At 44.9% G+C, this 18,767-nt stretch overlaps 1 protein-coding gene across 3 annotated transcripts in view; it reads right to left on the bottom strand.

Annotated features, from left to right (window-relative positions):
- The window catches only part of EIF2AK4 (eukaryotic translation initiation factor 2 alpha kinase 4), a 3,701,979-nt gene that overhangs the window by 2,081,472 nt on the left and 1,601,740 nt on the right, over window positions 1–18,767 (bottom strand). For all 3 annotated transcript variants that reach the window (XM_044073832.1, XM_044073831.1, XM_044073833.1), the window contains one exon: window positions 4,302–4,365. In XM_044073832.1, the coding sequence (XP_043929767.1) occupies window positions 4,302–4,365 (64 nt within the window). The remainder of the gene's footprint in view (window positions 1–4,301; window positions 4,366–18,767) is intronic.

Raw genomic sequence — 18,767 nt, 5'->3', positions numbered from 1 at the left:
CTCCCTTCCTTTAGCTCTGGGGCGTGGAGCCACCAAAGAAGGGAGTGCCTGCAAACTCTGCTTAGGGGAATTGGAGTATTCAACGGATGGAGTAGCAGGGACCACTGAACTTGAAGGGTCCACTGCAGAATCCTCATTCGCAGATGCGCAAGAAGGGCGAGAGTGATCGCTGCTGCCATAGATCCTAGTGCCCTCAGAACTAATTCTGCCTTCGGGGCCGGGCTTTGAAGAAGAATTAGCACCTGACATGAGAAGCTGTTTATCCTGTCCGCAGTTAGCATTGATCGAGAAATGCGGGTATCTAACTTGGCCCCTATGAACTCCAGGACCTGTACGGGACAAAGAGAGGATTTCTGGAGGTTTACAGAGATGCCTAAGCTCTGGGCAAGGGTCAGAGCATAATCTCTTGCCAGGCAGAGCTGATGCCTGTTGGTGGCGGTAAAGAGCCAGTCGTCTAGGTACGGGAAGACCTGAATGCCCTGAAGTCTCAGGTGGGCTGCAACCACTGCCATGACCTTGGTGAACACCCTGGGGGCTGAGGTGAGGCCGAACGGGAGAACCCTGAACTGGTAATGACTGGCTCCAAGCCGGAAGCGGAGAAACCTTCTGGATCGTCTGTCCATGAATATGTGGTAGTACGCATCCTTGAGGTCTATCGAGCACATCCAGTCATTCTGCCGCAGGAGGGGGAGAATAGATTGGAGGGTGACCATCCGGAACTTTTCTTTGGGAATGAACAGGTTCAAAGCAGAGAGGTCTAGAATGGGTCTGAGGTCCCCCGTCTTTTTTGGCACTAAAAAGAACCTGGAGTAATAACCTGATCCGGACTGGTCTGGGGGGACGGGCTGGATGGCTATTTTTTCTAGCAACTTCAGGATTTCTGAAGCTGCTGCCTCCCTTCGATCGGGTGGAACATCAGGGAGGTGTCTGGTCGAGGGAGGGTGGTTTATGAAGGGGATGGTATAACCTCTGAATACGATGCGGAGCACCCATCGATCTGTCGTAATGGACTCCCAGTTTGACAGGTGCTCCGACAACTGCCCCCCCGACTGCCTCCAGAGAGGGACAGCCGGGTAAGCCCTCAGGGCTGCTGCGTGGGTCTTTCCGGGAAAGGTTCCCTGGACCCGAAGTTATGCGGTCCCCTCTGCCTCTGGGCCGGCGTCCTCCTTGTCCTCCTCTGCCTCTAGAGGACGAGGGGTACGAAGCTGGATGGGATTGCTGGGACTTACGGAACCACAGCTTCTTTTGTCCCCTCCGATTCCTAAAAAGGATCATTGGGGATTAGAGAAGCGGACCCCGATGGCAGACAGCGTCTTCCCATCCTTCTCGCTTTGGACCAGCGTCTCGCAAACGGTCTTGCCGAAGAGCGAAGATCCGTCAAAGGGTGCATTCGCGAAGGACGCCTTGAAGGGATCCATGAAATTGCAAAGACGGAGCCAGGAGTGACGTCGCAAGACGACCCCGGCTCCGCTGGCCCTAGCGGCTCCCTCCGTGGCATGGGAGAGTAGACGCATGGACGTGTTAGAGATGGACTTTAGAGTGGCCATACGAGTCGAGAAAACTTTTTTGTCCTCGACCAACATGGACTCCGGGGGGGGCTGCAGCTATTTCTTAATTAAGTCTCGTTGCAGCCTAATGGTATGTGCCATGTAGTTAAGCGCCCTTACGGAAAAGGTCGCTGAACTAAACATCCGCTTCCCAATGCGGTCCAGTGCTCGAGATTCCTTATCTGGCGGGTGAACCGAAGAACTCTCCTGTGCGAGTTCTCTCTTGGTGGCAGCCGCCACCAGCATGGCATCCACTGGGGTTCCCTTGGCCCAAGACAATCTATCCACTGGGGGGCTAAGGATCTTGTTGGGTCGCTTTGGGATAGGCTCCACCGTGTCGGGCTCCTTCCACGCCCTGGTAGTAATGAGGTCTACCAGGGGGTCAGCCGGGGGGGACACTCAGGAGGTAGAAGGGCCTGCCTCAAACGCATTCAGGAACACGGATTCATCTGCGGAAGGTTTTTGGGCAGACCACCCCCCCTCTAATACGCAACATTTCCATGATGTCTCCGAAGGAGACATCCTCGGGGGGGGTGACCTTGGGGAACCCTCCCCTTCATCTAAATCCGTGTCGGTTGTGACGGACTCGGGGGAGTCCAGGTGCCTCCTCTTGCACTGATGTTTTCGAGGGACCTCCTCGGTGGGACTGTCCGAAGAGGGCTCAACGGGGTCCTGTTCCTCTAAGGGAACCAACTGGAGGGCTTGGGCAGGCTGTCCCGATGGTCAGATGATGGAGGATAGACCCACATACAGCGGGGGTACGGGAGGATCCGACGCCCGGACCGGGGACCTGGAGGTCCTCGACAGTACCCTCTCCACAACCTCAAAAGCCGAAGGAGAGCTACTCTCGCCAGGCTCCGAGAGCAATCTCCTCAGCTCCGAGGTAGGGATCGGGGTCGGAGCCGATGCAGCCGGAGCCGAGAGAGGGGTGTGCTCCGAACCCAATGGAGCCGAAGACACACCAGCTCCCCCGGATCTGATGCTCAGCCCTCGGCCCCAAGAGCTCGGATCTGACAGACTCGAAGGCACAGTCGGCGAAGCGACTGGAGCTATCGGCGCCGACGAATCCCCGGTTCCGAAAGGGCCCAGATCCGATAACTCCGAGACCCGAAAATGGGTCGGAGAAGGAGTAATCGGAGCAAATATGGGGGCCGTGCTCCCCCCCAGGGGGGGGCAAGAGCACCCCCATCTGCATTTGGGTCTGGATGAATCGGCGCATCATCCGATCCATATCTGCTTTGGTGAGGCTTCTTGTTGACCTTGAAGAAGTCGTCGAGGCGGGCCGGGAGGGTCGCCTCGATGACCGAGGGGGACCGATCCTCCTCCTCCAGCTCCGGAGAAAAACAAGGTGAACGGAGCTGAGAGGGGGAGGATCCGTAGCCCCTCGAGGGAGACAGTCAGTGGGGCTGAGGGTTGAGTCTCAGCCCGCCTTTTGTGGGACTTACGTCCCTTGTCTTTGTGCCTTTTTTCCACCGTAGTGGAGGTACCTGAATCCCCTGAACTCAAACACAGAGAGGGAGGTTGAGTCCCAGGTTGAGTCGGGGGCCCAGAAGGCACGAGGGCTGTGGAGACAGCCTGTGCCTGAGAGGGGGAGGAAGAAGAAGCTGATTCCTGAGGCAACAAGCCCGCCAGGAACAGCCTGTTCTTCCTGTCCCTAATAGCTCGGGGATTAAAGGTCGCGCAGATTGTGCAGGCCGATGACAAATGGGCCACCCCCAAGCATAAAACGCACTGAGTGTGGTCATCCGCCGGTGAAAGCTTATGGCCACACTCAGTACACTTTGAGAACACCGCCTTAGGCCCTTCAGCCATAACACCACTCACACCAAAAAACACACCCAAACACTAAGAGGGGGGAGGGTGAAAGGCGGGAACTAACAGAAACAAACTAGTTAGAAAGGGGGAACAAAGGTACCTAACTAATTACACTTTCGCTAACTAACCCAAGAAAACTAAACACACACAAGAAAAGATTTATTTATTTATTTATTTTTTTTTACAAAGAAGAAAAAGGTTCAATCTCACCAAAAAGCCAAGGAGCTCTTTAAAAGTAGCTGCTTCAAAAAACGATCTGAGGTAATGTAGCATATAGCAGGGGATTATGGGTAGGGGAGGAGCTAGGAGCTCGGATCTTGTAGCTTGGAAAGCTGCTGGCTCGGATCCGAGATCGGATCCGATACCCACAGGTTGCAGAGCAAATGAAGTAACTACTTCAGATTAATGGTTACAATGGAAGAGAAGAACATTTCTAGTTTCCCTTTTAATCTGGCAATTAGTAAAATGGACTAAAGTCCGAAACTGTTAAACAAGATGCTTCTTCTGCCAAGGATACAGAGTTTGAATCTTTCCTCCTTCATTTGCTTATTGTGTGACCTTAATCAAGTCACCTAATCAGACACGGATCTGGGGCAGTCGGGAATTTGGACTAGGCTCCTTAATGGTCTCCTGGACTGCATCCTAGTTACTACCTATGAATTACTTGCTGCTATGAGCAGTGACAGATTTAAGTCAAAGCTTTCACCTTGGATTCTTTACATACAGATGAACTATGACAATTGATCTCTTAACAGCTCTGGAGAAAAGCAATATGCCACTGCAAAATCACCATGTGTTAATATATTAAGCTATTGCCCAGAGCTATACATTATTGACATAAGATTTCTTAATCCTCCATTTATACAAATTTGCACTACTCAGGGTTTCACATCAGCAAGAAGAAATTAAATGTTACCCATCCTTCTATGTGGGACTCACCTGTGGGATCTGGTTTGACAAAGGCAACTGCAGTATCTCCTTCACCATCAGATTTAACAGATGTCTGAAACAGTAACAAGAGACATTATGGTTTGTGCATGACCTATGCAGGTTATTACCACACAGCAATACCCATCTTCAGGCACCTTATGACCCCCACAGCTACATAAATAATACCAGCACCTCACAACCACCTTCACCAGCCCAACAACCATTCTTTTAGAAACCGAATGCATGTCATTATAGTATGGACATTCCTGTGTAAAAATATATGATTTCGCTGGTAATTTATTTGCCAGCTTTCATTACCTTATTTATGTACATACTACAGCAGGAACACCTGTTCTGTCTGCACATTAATTGTGGAAATCTACAAATACAGCAATCCTTCATCCACATCAAAAGAATAAAAAACAATGCTGAAAAACTGTGAGAACTTGAAAAGATTAATAAATCACCAGTGTACTTAAAAAAAAAAAAAAAAAAAAAAAAAACACTTAAGAATATTACCCACTCATGCCCTGCTTATGTCAGAACAGTGCAAATGGACATTACATTACCATCACATGAAGGTTTACTAATACTTGCAGTTATTCACATCACTAAAACACAACTTAAAACAGATGACCACAAAGCAAGGTCTGAAAACCAGACAAGAAGAGTGGGACAGTAAACATTTGTAAAGGTTAAAATTCAGGATAGGGAAATGTGGATGTCTAATTATTTTTTAAAGGATGACATGTATTCCATCAAAAAGTATGGTACTGTAGTAATATACGTTCTTTGTTAGGCCATTATTATACAACCCTGAAACTAGAATAATAGTATCTAGTCATGAAAGACTAAGAACACAAAACCTCAATATGAAAACAGTCCATCAAGAAAAGAGTAAAGAAAAATGACCATACACATGCTCCAAGACAATCTTGGAGCATGCAAATGAAAAACACAAACACACCACATGCAAACACCACACACGCAAACACCACACGCGCAAACACCACACACGCAAACACCACACACGCAAACACCACACACGCAACACACACTACACACGTCAGAAAAACTTTCATTCACCAAAACATCCACAGGAAACAAAGATTGAAGACTGTTTAATAAAACAGAAATAAAATCCACAATTAAGCACTTTTGATCTAACTGTAGTCAAGGAACTTCATCAGAATCTAAAACCACATCACTTTATGTCCTTAAATAGTTCATTAAAAAATCAAATTGCTAATACAATTACAGTTTGTACAAAAAATACGAAATCTGTAAGTATTCCATAATGTACAAAGGACTTAAGCATGTAAACAGATACAACTACTGATTAACAGCTTTAAAAATTACAGAGGTAAAAAAAATCATCAGCGTACTTCAAAATTTATAAATTAAAGCACTACAAGTACCTATTTTTTATTCAAACCAGGGAAGCAAGACAAGTTTAATAATAAATGTCAGTAAAGTTCAGTATATTCTAAGTAAGCTTCCCAATTACCATCCTTTTCAAGTCTAACCACCTTTTCCAGAACCTAAACAATTAATGGCAGCTTACAAACGGTGGTGTTCTCATCCTTCTTTCTAATGGCATTCCTGTATGCTGGTAAATACATTTCTTCAAGGCTAGCTCAGTTTTCCCCACATATAATGCTAAAGAGAAAGAGCAAATTGCAATATATACAATCCCACTAGTATCACAAGTGCACCTTCCTTTTGCTGATATTGGTTTGGGGTACAGTAATGTCATTACCTTTCAAAATAAGTTGGCCCTGTGAACATTTTCCAAATGTATCCATTTTACCATTACTGTCTCCACTTCTTTCATTTCCCTCCCTTCTTTTTTCCAGAAAGGACTTTGTGTTTTACCCTTTTTAAATACCACTGCAGGACTATTCCCAAATTTAGGGATCAAACCTAAGGTTCCAAATACCCCATTCCAATTTCTATTTAAAAGTCCCTTAATACTGTGGGTGTCACCGTTAAAAAAAATCCCCATAACCCCATCATAGTTACTCTCATCTGTGAGGTCATATACTATCAGGATATGTAATAATAGGTAAAAGCCTATCTGCTCTCTTAATATAAATTTCATTTAAAGTATAATCAAACAAATTTCCAGGATATTTTGAATCCAAACCCATCCCTTTTAACTTGTCCAGTTCATTAAATAGCTTATTCTGAAACTAGCCTGGACAACCTCTCCACCTGTCCCTTTACTTAATTTCTTTTTTGCCATTTGGGGTGGTCACTATCCCAATGAAGGAAGCAGCTACTGGAATAGGTTGGCTTCCTATAACTTGTGCTTTCATATCTGCTTTCCATCCTGTTTTTCATGATGATAACGTCTAAAAAAATTCAGCTGTTTAGTGTTCTTTTCCAGAGTATACTCTAAAAATGACGTTGAGTTATTGACATAGTTAATAAATTCTCATTATATTTCATCCCCTCTCACAAACCATAAAGATGTCATCCAGATGCACTAAATAATTAACATATAGTGAAGAAAAATGATCACAAAACTATATTAACACCTCTAATCTGCTTATAAAATTCACTGTCAAAATAAACATAATTATTAGTTCAAACTACTTCCATTCTTCCCATAATGTTAATATCTTCCTAAATATACTGTCTCTTAAGAATGCCTCATTAAGCCAATTTAAATCTTCCTTGTTCAGAATAGTGGAAAATGAGTCTTTTTATTAATGCCTAGAAATAAGGAAACTTCAGTTTGTGTGCTTTTCCTATAGCTCCTAAAAAGTGCCAAGAATCCACTAAAACATAGCCCTCTCCATTATTTTTTTTTAAATTTTGAATCTAAAATGTTTTGTAGGGGTTCAGTCATGTAAGCTCTGGCTGCTACTGTTGGATTACATATCCCCTTGTGCACGTTTACGTCAACAAATATCAAAGGGACAAAAGACTTTTTCACCCTTAAAAATGATGCAGTACAAAAATAGTTATTATTGTGAAAATATTCGAACTTTTGTTTGGAATTATTACTTATTCATAATTACAACCCACCCCCTTTATCAGGTTTCATTATTCTAACACTGTTGTCATTACCAATTTTTTTAGTGAATTTTCCTTCCTCATCTGGGTTACCAATGATAATCTGGTGCAAACTTAATACCATTGTCTCATATTGTTTTCACACATTCTAACAGTTCAACATATGGACTTAGAGGGGAGATGTACTTTTTTTCTACATAGCCCTAATGTGCCATTATTCAACTGATTACTATTTTCAAGCAAACAACTTAAAATTAACGTTCCTCATAAAAAGCTTTAACTCTGTAAGTTCCCCATACACTGGTGCTACCTGTAGATCACTATAATCATAAATCTTAAATCCCTTAAAATTATAAACATTTACAGTACCTATTTCAAATTCTGCAGGGGCCAAAGTGATTTCTTCCCTTTCCCCTTTGGTCTGTATGGGGAATTTTGATATCCATTATCTACGATATGGAAATCAGTCATAGTCTGATGTTCATAGTGTCAGCTTCTCTTCTCCATTAGTCTCAATGATCTCCTCACTGGTTGTTCCACAGGAAATAAAATTCATTCCCCAAAAGATTATTGCCACAGTCGACAACCCAGTCAACATGTAATTAGATGCCCAATGGACATTGGACTTCTTAGTATTCGTTCCAGAGGCAGGGTATGCTTTTTTCTCCCTGTATTCAATCTCATCCCATTTCAATTTATTCCCTTTCTTCCTTTTTATCAAAATACAATACTGATCTACATTGTAAAAAACTTTTTATATGGTTCTCTAAAGCTCTCAAACAATAAGTCCTAGGTAATTTTCATCTCCAACATCTGGATATCACTCTCCATGCAGTATGGATACCTCAGCTAATCCATAGGGATATTTATACAGACAAAAAAGCCCCATAGGCACCTGCCTCTTTGCAATGTAATCATTAAAACTGGCATTATCAAATTGGAGACTTCTATATCTTTTCAAAAGTTTCTCAACCCTGAAATTTTTTTCTTAAGGGGCTCACTGATGCTTTTGGCTACCCTGCCCACAAAGGGACTAAAGATGACTATCTACCCTGCCCACAAAGGGACTAAAGATGACTATCTGTTGGAACCAATTACTCATAGTTTCACCTTGTTTACCCCTCAATGTTCTTTAAGTCCCTGGTCTGCCCCTGCTGCCACTTGTGCATAGGTATCTATATCTGGGACTGAAGTTTTACTATCCATCTTCTCAAAATTCAACCCACTGGATAGTTTATTCAATCCCACAGGGCGCCTGTTCCTCTGGATTGTCAGTTCACACAATACATCCATTTTACTAGAAACTTGAGTCAGCAAATTATTAATAAAGTCAAATCAGACGCTGCATTACAACCATCTTCCCCATTCATAACAGTCAGTGTCTGCCTGCTGTAAAGTTCTTGGGACATACCAGTAAGCTAAGAAATAAAGAAAGTACAGTTGTGTACACTTAACATAAATGTAGATGTTCGAGTGTATTCACTGTTTTAGTCATTACATTTGGGTAATCCTGCTGGCAGGTTGCCCTCAGCAGGCCTGAATTCCAAAGTCTTGGGGCCTGCATCAGCTGCTGTCATCCCTTCCCTGACGTCAGGTCGTCAGGGATATAAAAGCAGCAGCCAACGCCATTTTCTTCCGTTGTTCTTGCCCCAGATGTCAGGTGCCCCCTAAAAGGGTAGCCAAACTTTATATATCAATAAATGCAGCAATATAAATTTTACCTTCATCTATAAGCAAATACACCACATAGGTTGTATAAATCAGAGAAAGGAAAGATAAGATCCATAGAAAAAAGGGGGATGGTGTGTAGGTAACCTGAACTGCAACAGTGAATACACTCGAACATCTACATTTGTGGTAAGTGTACACAACTGTACTGTGTTCTTCGTGTTTCACTGTTGCAGTCATTACATTTGGGTACAGTCCCAAAGCTATGGTTGGGAGGCTGGGGCTAAACAGCATTAGGAGGGCTATGAGGCCCTGCAGAAAGTACAGTTTTGTACCTACCATAAATGTAGATGTTCGAGTGCTAATACAGCTGCAGTCATAACAGATGGGTTCTCCTGCCGTCAGGCGGGTCCTCGGTCGGCCGAATTCCAAAGTCTAGGTCCAGCGTCGGTTGTCGTCGCTTCTTCCCTGACGTCAGTGCGACAGGGGTATAAAAGAACCAGCCGACGCCATTTTCTTCAGTTTTTCTTGCCCCAGATGTCAGGTGTCCCCAGAAGGAAGGCAATACATAAAATCATGTAATAATGCAATGCAATATAATCAAAGACCAGTAGTTGCAAGCAAATACACCATAAAAGAAGACCCTAGAGGGAAGGAGGAGGAAACCTGGACTGCAGCTGTATTAGCACTTGAACATCTACATTTATGGTAGGTACAAAACTGTACTATGTTCATCGTGCATACAGCTGCAGTCATAACAGATGGGTAGAATCTCAAAGCTAAGAAAGGGGTGGTAGGCACTAGGTGGAGCTAGGAGGAGCCAAAATGCCCTGCAAGAATGCAGTGGCAAAGCCTGCTCTAGATTTGAAGTATAATGGTAGGTTGTAGTGCTTGGAGAAGGTATGTATAGAACTCCAAGTGGCTGCTTCTAAAATATCCTTGATAGGAACTCCTCTGAGGAAGGCTGCAGAGGTGGCTGTGGCCCTGGTAGAATGAGTTCTAATGCCTGTAGGTACACAGTTTTGCCATGAAAGGAATAGCAAAAGCGTGTGCAGTGGGCTATCCATTTTGAGATTGTCTGTTTGGATATTGACTTTCCTTGAGCTCCTACCACATAGGCCACAAAAAGCTGCTCTGATTTTCTGAAGGGTTTTGTTCTGTCCAGATAATAACGCAGTTGTCTGTGGATGTCCAAGGAATGCAGTAATCTCTCCCCTTTGTTTTGAGGATTAGGATAAAAAGTAGGTAAATGTATGGCCTGATTTAAAGCTACCCTGGATACCACTTTAGGCATAAAGGACGGGTTGGTACGCAATGAAACTCTGTCCTGATGGAAGATGATAAAAGGCTGGACAGCCATAAGAGCCTGTAGTTCTGAAACTCTACGAGCTGAAGTGATAGCCAGAAGGAAAGCTGTTTTCCAAGACAAATATTGTAAATCTGATGACGCAGCTGGCTCAAAAGGAGGCAAAGTCAGTTTATCCAGAATGAAATTAAGATCCCAAGCAGGTATTGGTTGTTTTCTTGGAGGTCTTAAATTCTTAGCCCCTCTGAGGAACTGTCTTAATAGAGGGTGAGAGAATAAAGGTGGATCAGTGTTGTATTCTGCCGAGATGGCTGAGGCATGGATTTTGATGGAGGAGAAAGTACAGTTTTGTACCTACCATAAATGTAGATGTCCGATAGGTATGCATCTGCAGTCATCACATATGGGTTGTCCTGCCTCAGGCAGCCCTTCGGTCGGCCGGATTCCAAAGTCTGGGTCCGGCGTCGGCTGATGTCGCATTTTCCCCGACGTCAGAGCGACTGGGGTATAAAAGCATCCGCCGACGCAATATTCCTCAGTTTTTCTTGCCCCAGATGCCAGGTGCCCTCTAAGGAAGGCTAAATTTGGAGAGATGCATTTAAAAATCCAAACATGCACAATAATATAAAAACAAATACACCATAATAGATCCCCCCAGCTAGCTATTAGAGGGGCAAGTACCCAAGTAATACCACAGAGGGGAAGGAGGGAGGGTAAACCTGACTGCAGATTCATACCTATTGGACATCTACATTTATGGTAGGTACAAAACTGTACTATGTCCTTCAAGGATGCATCTGCAGTCATCACATATGGGTAGAATACCATAGCCAATCTGGGGGTGGAGGAACTATGTAAAGGATGGTGTAGCTAAAATGCCCTGCAGGACTGCCGTAGCAAAGCCTGCTCTGGATCTGGAATATAAAGGTAAATTGTAATGCTTGGCAAATGTATGCACGGAGCTCCATGTAGCAGCTTCTAAAATGTCCTTGGTAGCCACCCCTCTTAAAAAGGCTGTGGAGGTGGCTGTGGCTCTCGTGGAATGAGGTCTAATGTTAGTTGGCACAGTTTTTCCATGAAAGGAGTAACAAAAACGAATGCAATTCCCTATCCATTTTGAAATAGTTTGTTTGGAAATTGCTTTTCCTTGTGTACCAGCAGCATATGCTACCAACAGCTGGTCAGTTTTTCTGTAACCTTTAGTTCTGTCCAAGTAGTAGCGCAACTTGCTGTGTATGTCCAGTGTGTGCAGAAGTTTCTCCCCTTTGTTTTGTGGATTTGGGAAGAAGGTAGGTTAATGAAACCCTGGATACCACCTTTGGCATAAATGTAGGATTGGTTCTTAGTGAAACTCTGTCCTGATGAAAAATAAGAAAAGGCTGTACTGCCATAAGAGCCTGTAACTCAGATACTCTTCTTGCTGAGGTTATGGCCAGAAGGAAAGCAGTCTTCCAAGACAGGAACTGTAGTTCTGCAGATGCTGCTGGTTCAAAGGGAGGCAGTGTTAGTTTTTCCAACACGAAGTTAAGGTCCCAAGTAGGTAGATGTGGTTTCCTTGGAGGATTGATGTTTTTGATCCCTCTTAGAAACTGTCTTAGGAGAGGATGAGAGAAGACAGGCGGATCTGTATTGTACTCTGCTGAAATTGCTGAAGCATGTATTTTAATGGAAGAGTAAGACAGACCATTGTGGAACATTTCTGCCAAGTATTCCAGGATATGTGCCATGCTCATCACTGTCGCATCTAGGCCCTTTGTGGTGTTCCAAATGTGAAATCTTTTCCATTTTGATGAATATGCCTTTCTTGTGGAAGGCCGACGAGCTTCCATAATAATATCTTTCACTCTCTGGGATAGCTTGTCCTGAGGAGGAGTCAAGGTATTTTCCAGGCTGTTAATTGCAAGGTTTTCAGGTTGGGATGCAGAGTCTTGCAATTGTGCTGTGTCAGTAGCAGTGGCCATAGAGGGAGAGGCCATGGTTTTGTACGTGACATGCTCTTTAATAGTGGGTACCAGTGCTGTCTTGGCCAGTCCGGAGCTATCAGAATCACCTTTGGCTGCTCCGTCCTGATCTTCAGTAAAACCTTGGTCATTAATGGAAGAGGTGGAAATGCATACACTGTTAGAGTTCTCCAGCTGAAAGAGAGGGCGTCCACTTTCCATGCTTGTGGGTGGTATGTCCTTGAGCAGAATTTCTTCAGTTGATGATTGTGGGGGGAGGCAAAAAGATCTAAGTCCGGTCTCCCCCATGATTGTGTTATCTGTAGAAAGATGTCTGGGTGCAGCATCCATTCGTGTGCATCCATGATGCTTCTGCTTAAGCTGTCCGCCAGTATATTGTCTTTCCCTGGCACAAACTGGGATTGTAGCTGTATATTGAGTTTCAGGGAAAGTTCCCATAGATTCATTGCCAGCCTGCAAAGAGGATAGGAATGGGTGCCTCCTTGCTTGTTTATGTGCCACATAACCGTGGTGTTGTCTATCCTTATTAACAGATGGCCAGGGTGCAGAAAGGGTTTGAAGGCTTCGACTGCATGTATCACTGCCAGCATTTCCTTTTGGTTTATGTGCATGCGTAGCTCTTTTTGTGACCATAGACCTTGAATGCATCTTCCCTCCATGAGCGCTCCCCATCCGTGGTCTGAAGCGTCTGTTGTAATGGTTTGGCTGGCTATTGGTTTGCTGAAAGGCAGACCCCTGTTTGACTGGCTTGCTTGAGCCCACCACAGAAATTCCTTTTGAAGGCATGGAATTAATGGTATCAAAGTTTCCAGGCTGTGACTGTGCTGAGTCCATAAACTCATTAGGTACCATTGTAGTTTCCTCATATGTAGTCTTGCTTGCAGAATCAGAAGTATGCAAGAAGCCATGTAACCCAGGGCTTGCAGGATTTTCCTTGCAGTCAGCTGGGTTTGTCTTGTCAGTTTTTTGAAGTAATCTGGTAGTTGACTTTGTTTTTCTTCTGTAAGGAAGGCCATTTGGGTGGTAGTATCTAGATCTGCACCCACAAAGGTTATTCTTTGGGATGGAACAAGTCTTGATTTGTGAAGGTTGACTGTATATCCCAAGGCCTGAAGTAGGTGAATGGCATAATTCAAGTGTTTTACCAAAGTTTGTTGGCTGTCCGCTTGTATAAGGCAGTCGTCCAGATATGGGTATATTTGCATCCCCTGAAGTCTGCAGTGTGCAATTACTGATGCCAGGCATTTCGTGAATACTCTGGGCGTAGTAGATAAGCCAAAGGGCAATGCTGAGAATTGATAATGCTCTGACCCTGCAAGAAATCTGAGGTGTCTTCTGCAACTTTGTCTGATAGGGACATGCAGGTATGCCTCCTTGAGGTCTAGAGTTACCAGCCAAGACCCCTTGCCCAGCATGGGAAGGAGCTGCTGTAGAGGCAGCATTTTGAACTTTGGTACAATGAGATAAGTGTTCAGTGCGGACAAGTCGAGAATAGGCCTCCATTGTTTTTCTTTTCTTGGAACAAGGAATAGTCTGGAATAAAATCCTTGGCCTTGTTCTGAGAGAGGAACTTTTTCTATAGCTTTCATTTGCATTAAGCTGGAAATTTGTTTCAAGGCCTCTGCCCTTTGATTCAGTGGCAGGTCTGGCATGCCTTTTCTTTTTGGTAATGTGTGGAAATGGAACCTGTATCCTTTGTCTATTATTTGTAGTGTCCATTTGTCCCCTGTAATACTGTGCCAATTTTCTGAAAATAAAGAAAGCTTTCCGCCCAAAGATGCTTCCAATTGAGCCCTGGTTGGCGGTGTCAAAGTAAAGTCATTGAGCCTGTCCTCGTGCAGCAGTTGAAGGTCCTGCATTACCTCTCTGGTTGGGAGGCTGCCATTGACGTCCTCTGTAGGAGCCTCTAGCTTGCCTTCTACCTCTGGCACGCCTGTTCTTGCCTCTCTGAAACCTCTCTGTGTCTGGAAAGGACCAATTCTTGGAAGGCCAATTCCTGCTGAATCTTGGTGGTTGTACTTGGAGAAAATCTTTGACTGTTTGAACTGACTTTGCTTTTTCTTCGAATTTCTTTAGGACCTCCTGAGCCGTGGAGCCAAATAACTTTTGCTTTTCCAGTGGGGCATCCAGCAGCTTTGCTTTAACATGGTCTGGCAGAGATTGTTCCTTCAGCCAAGCATGCCTACGTATGACTGCGCCAGTCATAGCTGACCTACATGAAGCTTCCAATGCATCATAACCACATTGCAAGAAATGGTTGCTAACCTGCTGAGAGTTATGTACCAGATCCTGAAGTGACTTGCGGTCTAGGGGTTCAGGTGAAGACAGCTTTTTATGCAATTCATCTAACAAATACTCTTGGTACTGTATCATATGAAATTGACAATTTAATGCCCTCATAGAAAGAGTAGCAGAAGTATACACTTTTTTGCCCCATCTCTCTAAAGCTTTGGACTCCCTTTCAGAGGGGAGAGGATTTTTAGCAGTGGCAGCTGCAACCCCTTTAGGGCCCTGGGAGATGGTTTCTGGATCTGCAGAGTGGGCCTTGTAAAGGTAAAGATGCAAGTCCGGGACCCTGTAGTACCTATTGGGTTTGGCAGGAGCCGGAGGAAGAGAATCAGGGGTTGTGCTAGAGTCAGAGTACACATCATCAATGACATTCAAAACAGGAGGAATAGCTAAAGGCCTATGCTGAGGCAAATGTAAAAAGGTCCTTAATCTTTTCCTGGAATCAGAGAATTCCTGGCCCTGCCACTGGAAATGCTCTCTCATGGTGTGTAGTGTCTCCCCAAAGGAAAACTCTTCAGGAGGGGAGGCCGAGGGAATAGATTCCTCTGCATCAGAATCCTCGTAGGCCGAATAAGCCTCCTCCTGGTGGTCCGAGAGAGTAGAGCCATCAGAGGCCTCATCTGAGGAGTGTGGATCAGAGGGATCCACCCTGTGCCTTTTGTCTGGAAGAGGTTGAGAGCCCCTAATTAAGGAGATAAGATCCCCTGCTAAGCTTAGAATTTGTGATCCTGTAGAGGGTTCTCTGAGGGATAACCTTGGGAGGCAAAGTTTTTGAAAGTTTAGCAGCTTTAGCCCTGGAGAATGCCTTAATGGACATGGATGCAAGAGGCCTGGCTGCACCACATGCTGGTGTAGATTTGTCTAAAGGAATGGTGTCAGAAAGTTCCAGGACACCAGTTTCTGTTGGCAATTCAATAACCAACTCGGCCGGGGCCTCCGGGACCGAGGTAGTCGGTTGAGCGGTTTCTGGAATTGGAAGTACCAAGGACTTGGTTTCAGCCGAGACCGAGACACTCGCGGCAGGCCTGGCCGTGGTTTCAGCCGAAACCGCGGTCCGCATGTGTCGGTCCTTGTCCTTCCGTTTTTTAACTAAATGAGAAGTCAGAGTCTCCGACGGCATCTTATACGAAAAACTAGCCCCAAAAAATTCCTCTGCAAACTCCGCCCGACGTTTAAGAGTGCGTCGGTTGAAGGAAGCACAGGCAGAACAGGCCGAGACGTCGTGGTCTGGGCCTAGGCAGGGGAGGCAGTAAGAGTGGAAATCCTTATGAGGTATTTGTTTCCCACAAGTCAAACAATTATTAACTTTATCTGACATCGGCTGAGGCAAGAAAGAGTCCCCAACGGGGTACTTAGCTTTTTTGAAGTCTTCGGTAGCTGAATTACAGGAGCTGGCCGACCAGCTCTTGCGAACTGCTTCTGCTTCGGGCACCACGCGTCAAGAAAGACTGGGGAAGATGGCATCGGCGGATGCTTTTATACCCCAGCCGCTCTGACGTCGGGGAAAATGCGACATCAGCTGACGCCGGACCCAGACTTTGGAATCCGGCTGACCGAAGGGCTGCCTGAGGCAGGACAACCCATATGTGATGACTGCAATGCATCCTTGAAGGACATCGAAAGTCCACTGCTTAGCAGTTCAGCCAAATATTGTAGTATTTGAGGTAAATTCAGTTTTCCAGGGCATTGGCCCTTTTTCTCATTCCAAACACAAAAATGTTTCCATTTTGCAGAGTAAGCTTTTCTAGTTGATGGCTTTCTGGCCTCCAAAATGACATCCTGCACCTCCTTGGAGAGCAGGGCCTGCTGCGATGCTAAGGAATCTTCCATGCAGCTAGATTGAGTGTTTTCAGCTGACTGTGAAGAGTTTTGAAGCTGCGCTGAGTCAGAAGAAGAGGCATTACAGGCAGGGTCCATGGTGGGGAATGCGTCAGGCTCCTCAGGAGTGGGTACCAGTGTTGCCTTGGCCAGTCCGGAGTGATGAGGATCATCTTTGGTCTGTCTGCTCTGGTCTTCAATAGGACTTTGGGCAGCAGAGGAAGAGGTGGGAAGGCATAAACTGTCATTGATGTCCAACTGAAAGAGAGCGTCCACTCTCCAGGCCTTTGGATGGAAGATCCTTGAGCAGAATTTTGTCAATTGATGATTTTTGTGAGAGGCAGAGAGATCTATGTCTGGCCCTCCCCATTCTTGGATTATTTCTGCAAAAACTTTTGGATGCAACTTCCATTCGTGTGGATCTGTCACATTCCTGCTTAGGTTGTCTGCCAGCGTGTTTTCCTTGCCTGGCAAGTACTGTGCTTGTAGTTCCATTTGTAAGTCCATGGCCATGTTCCAAAGTGACATGGCCAGTCTGCATAGGGGATAAGAATGTGTTCCTCCCTGCTTGTTTATGTACCACTTAACTGTGGTGTTGTCTGTTCTTATCAATAGCTGACCTGGTTGTAGAAGGTCCTTGAAAGCTATAATAGCATTTATCACTGCTAGCATTTCTTTTTGATTGATGTGAAGGTGCTTTTCTTTTTGGGTCCATTTGCCCTGAATGCACCGGTCTGTCATGTGCGACCCCCAGGCGTAGTCCGAGGCGTCTGTTGTGATGACTTGATTTGCTTGAGGCTTGCTGAATGGAAGGCCTGTGTTTGTTTGGCATGCTTGAGCCCACCACAGAAATTCCTTTTGCAGACATGGAATTAATGGTATTATTGTTTCCAAACTGTGGCTGTGTTGAGACCATATGTTTTTTAGGTACCATTGTAGTTTTCTCATATGCAGCTTTGCACATGGGATTAGTAAGATGCAAGATGCCATGAATCCCAGAGTCTGCAGGATTTTCCTTGCAGTCAGCCTGGTGCAATTTGCCAGTGTTCTGAAGTATTGAATTAGTTGTCCCTGCTTCTCTGGCGTGAGGTAGGCCATCTGGGTGTTTGTGTCCAAATTGGCACCCAGGAAAATTATCTTCCGAGAGGGTATTAGTCTTGATTTCTCTTTGTTGACTGTGTATCCTAGAGAGTTTAATAATATTATTACATAAGCCAGATGCTTCAGAAGAATGTGCTTGCTGTCTGCTTGGATCAGGCAGTCATCCAGATAAGGGTATATTTGTATCCCTTGAAGTCTGCAGTAGGCAATTACTGATGCCAGGCATTTCGTGAATACTCTGGGCGCAGTAGATAAACCAAAGGGCAATGCAGAGAATTGATAATGAGTTGAACCTGCAAGAAATCTGAGGTATCTTCTGCAATTTTGTCTGATTGGGACATGCAGGTATGCCTCCTTGAGGTCCAATGTTACCAGCCAAGACTCCTTGCCCAGCATGGGAAGAAGTTGCTGTAGAGTGAGCATCTTGAATTTTGGTACGAGTAGGAATGTGTTTAGGATGGAAAGATCCAAAATCGGTCTCCAATCTTTTCCCTTCCTTGGCACCAGAAATAGCCTGGAATAAAAAACTTGACCTTGTTCGTGTGTAGGTACCTCTTGAATAGCTTTCATGTTTATACGACCCGAAATTTGCTTTTGTGCCTCTGCCCTTTGATTGTGTGGCAGGTTTGGCATGCCTTTCATTTTTGGAAGGGAATGAAAATGGTATTTGTAGCCTCTGTTTATAATGTCTAGGATCCATTTGTCCTTTGTGACAATATGCCAATTTTTTGAGAATAGTGCCAGCTTTCCTCCTAAGGGGGCTGCCATTTGAGACCTGGTTGGCATGCAAAGGGGAAAGTCATTGGTTTTGCTTTCTGAAAGATTGCGAGTTGTCCTCACCACCTCTTTGTGTAGGAGCTTGCCATTGTCTGCCTCTGTACGAGCCTTGTGTTTGTCCTCTGCCCCTCGGGCACCTGTATCTGCCTCTTTGGGGTCTGTCTGTGGCAGGAAAGGACCAGTTTTTGGAAGGCCAATTTCTACTAAAACGTGGGGGTTGGACCTGCAGAAATTCTTTCACAGTTTGCATTGATTTAGCCATTCCTCCATTTTCCGTAATACTTCCTCAGCATTTGCCCCAAATAGTACATCCTTTTGAAGAGGGGCATCTACTAATTTAGCTTTGACATGATCAGGCAAGGCTTGTTCCTTGAGTCAGGCATGCCTACATATGACTGAGCCTGTAACAGCAGCTCCACGAGGCCTCTAGAGCATCAAAACCACATTGTAAGGTATGTTTACCCACTTGTTCTGCACTATGCATCAAATCCTGCAACTCCTTCATGTCTGGTTGTTCAGGTTGTGACATTTTAC

Source organism: Protopterus annectens, chromosome 6.part0 (genome assembly GCF_019279795.1).
Source record: "Protopterus annectens isolate FY-2018-M chromosome 6.part0, PAN1.0, whole genome shotgun sequence".
Taxonomy (NCBI): Eukaryota; Metazoa; Chordata; order Ceratodontiformes; family Protopteridae; genus Protopterus; species Protopterus annectens.
Note: the sequence above shows the minus strand (reverse complement) of the source record. Positions and strands in the feature narration are given on the sequence as shown.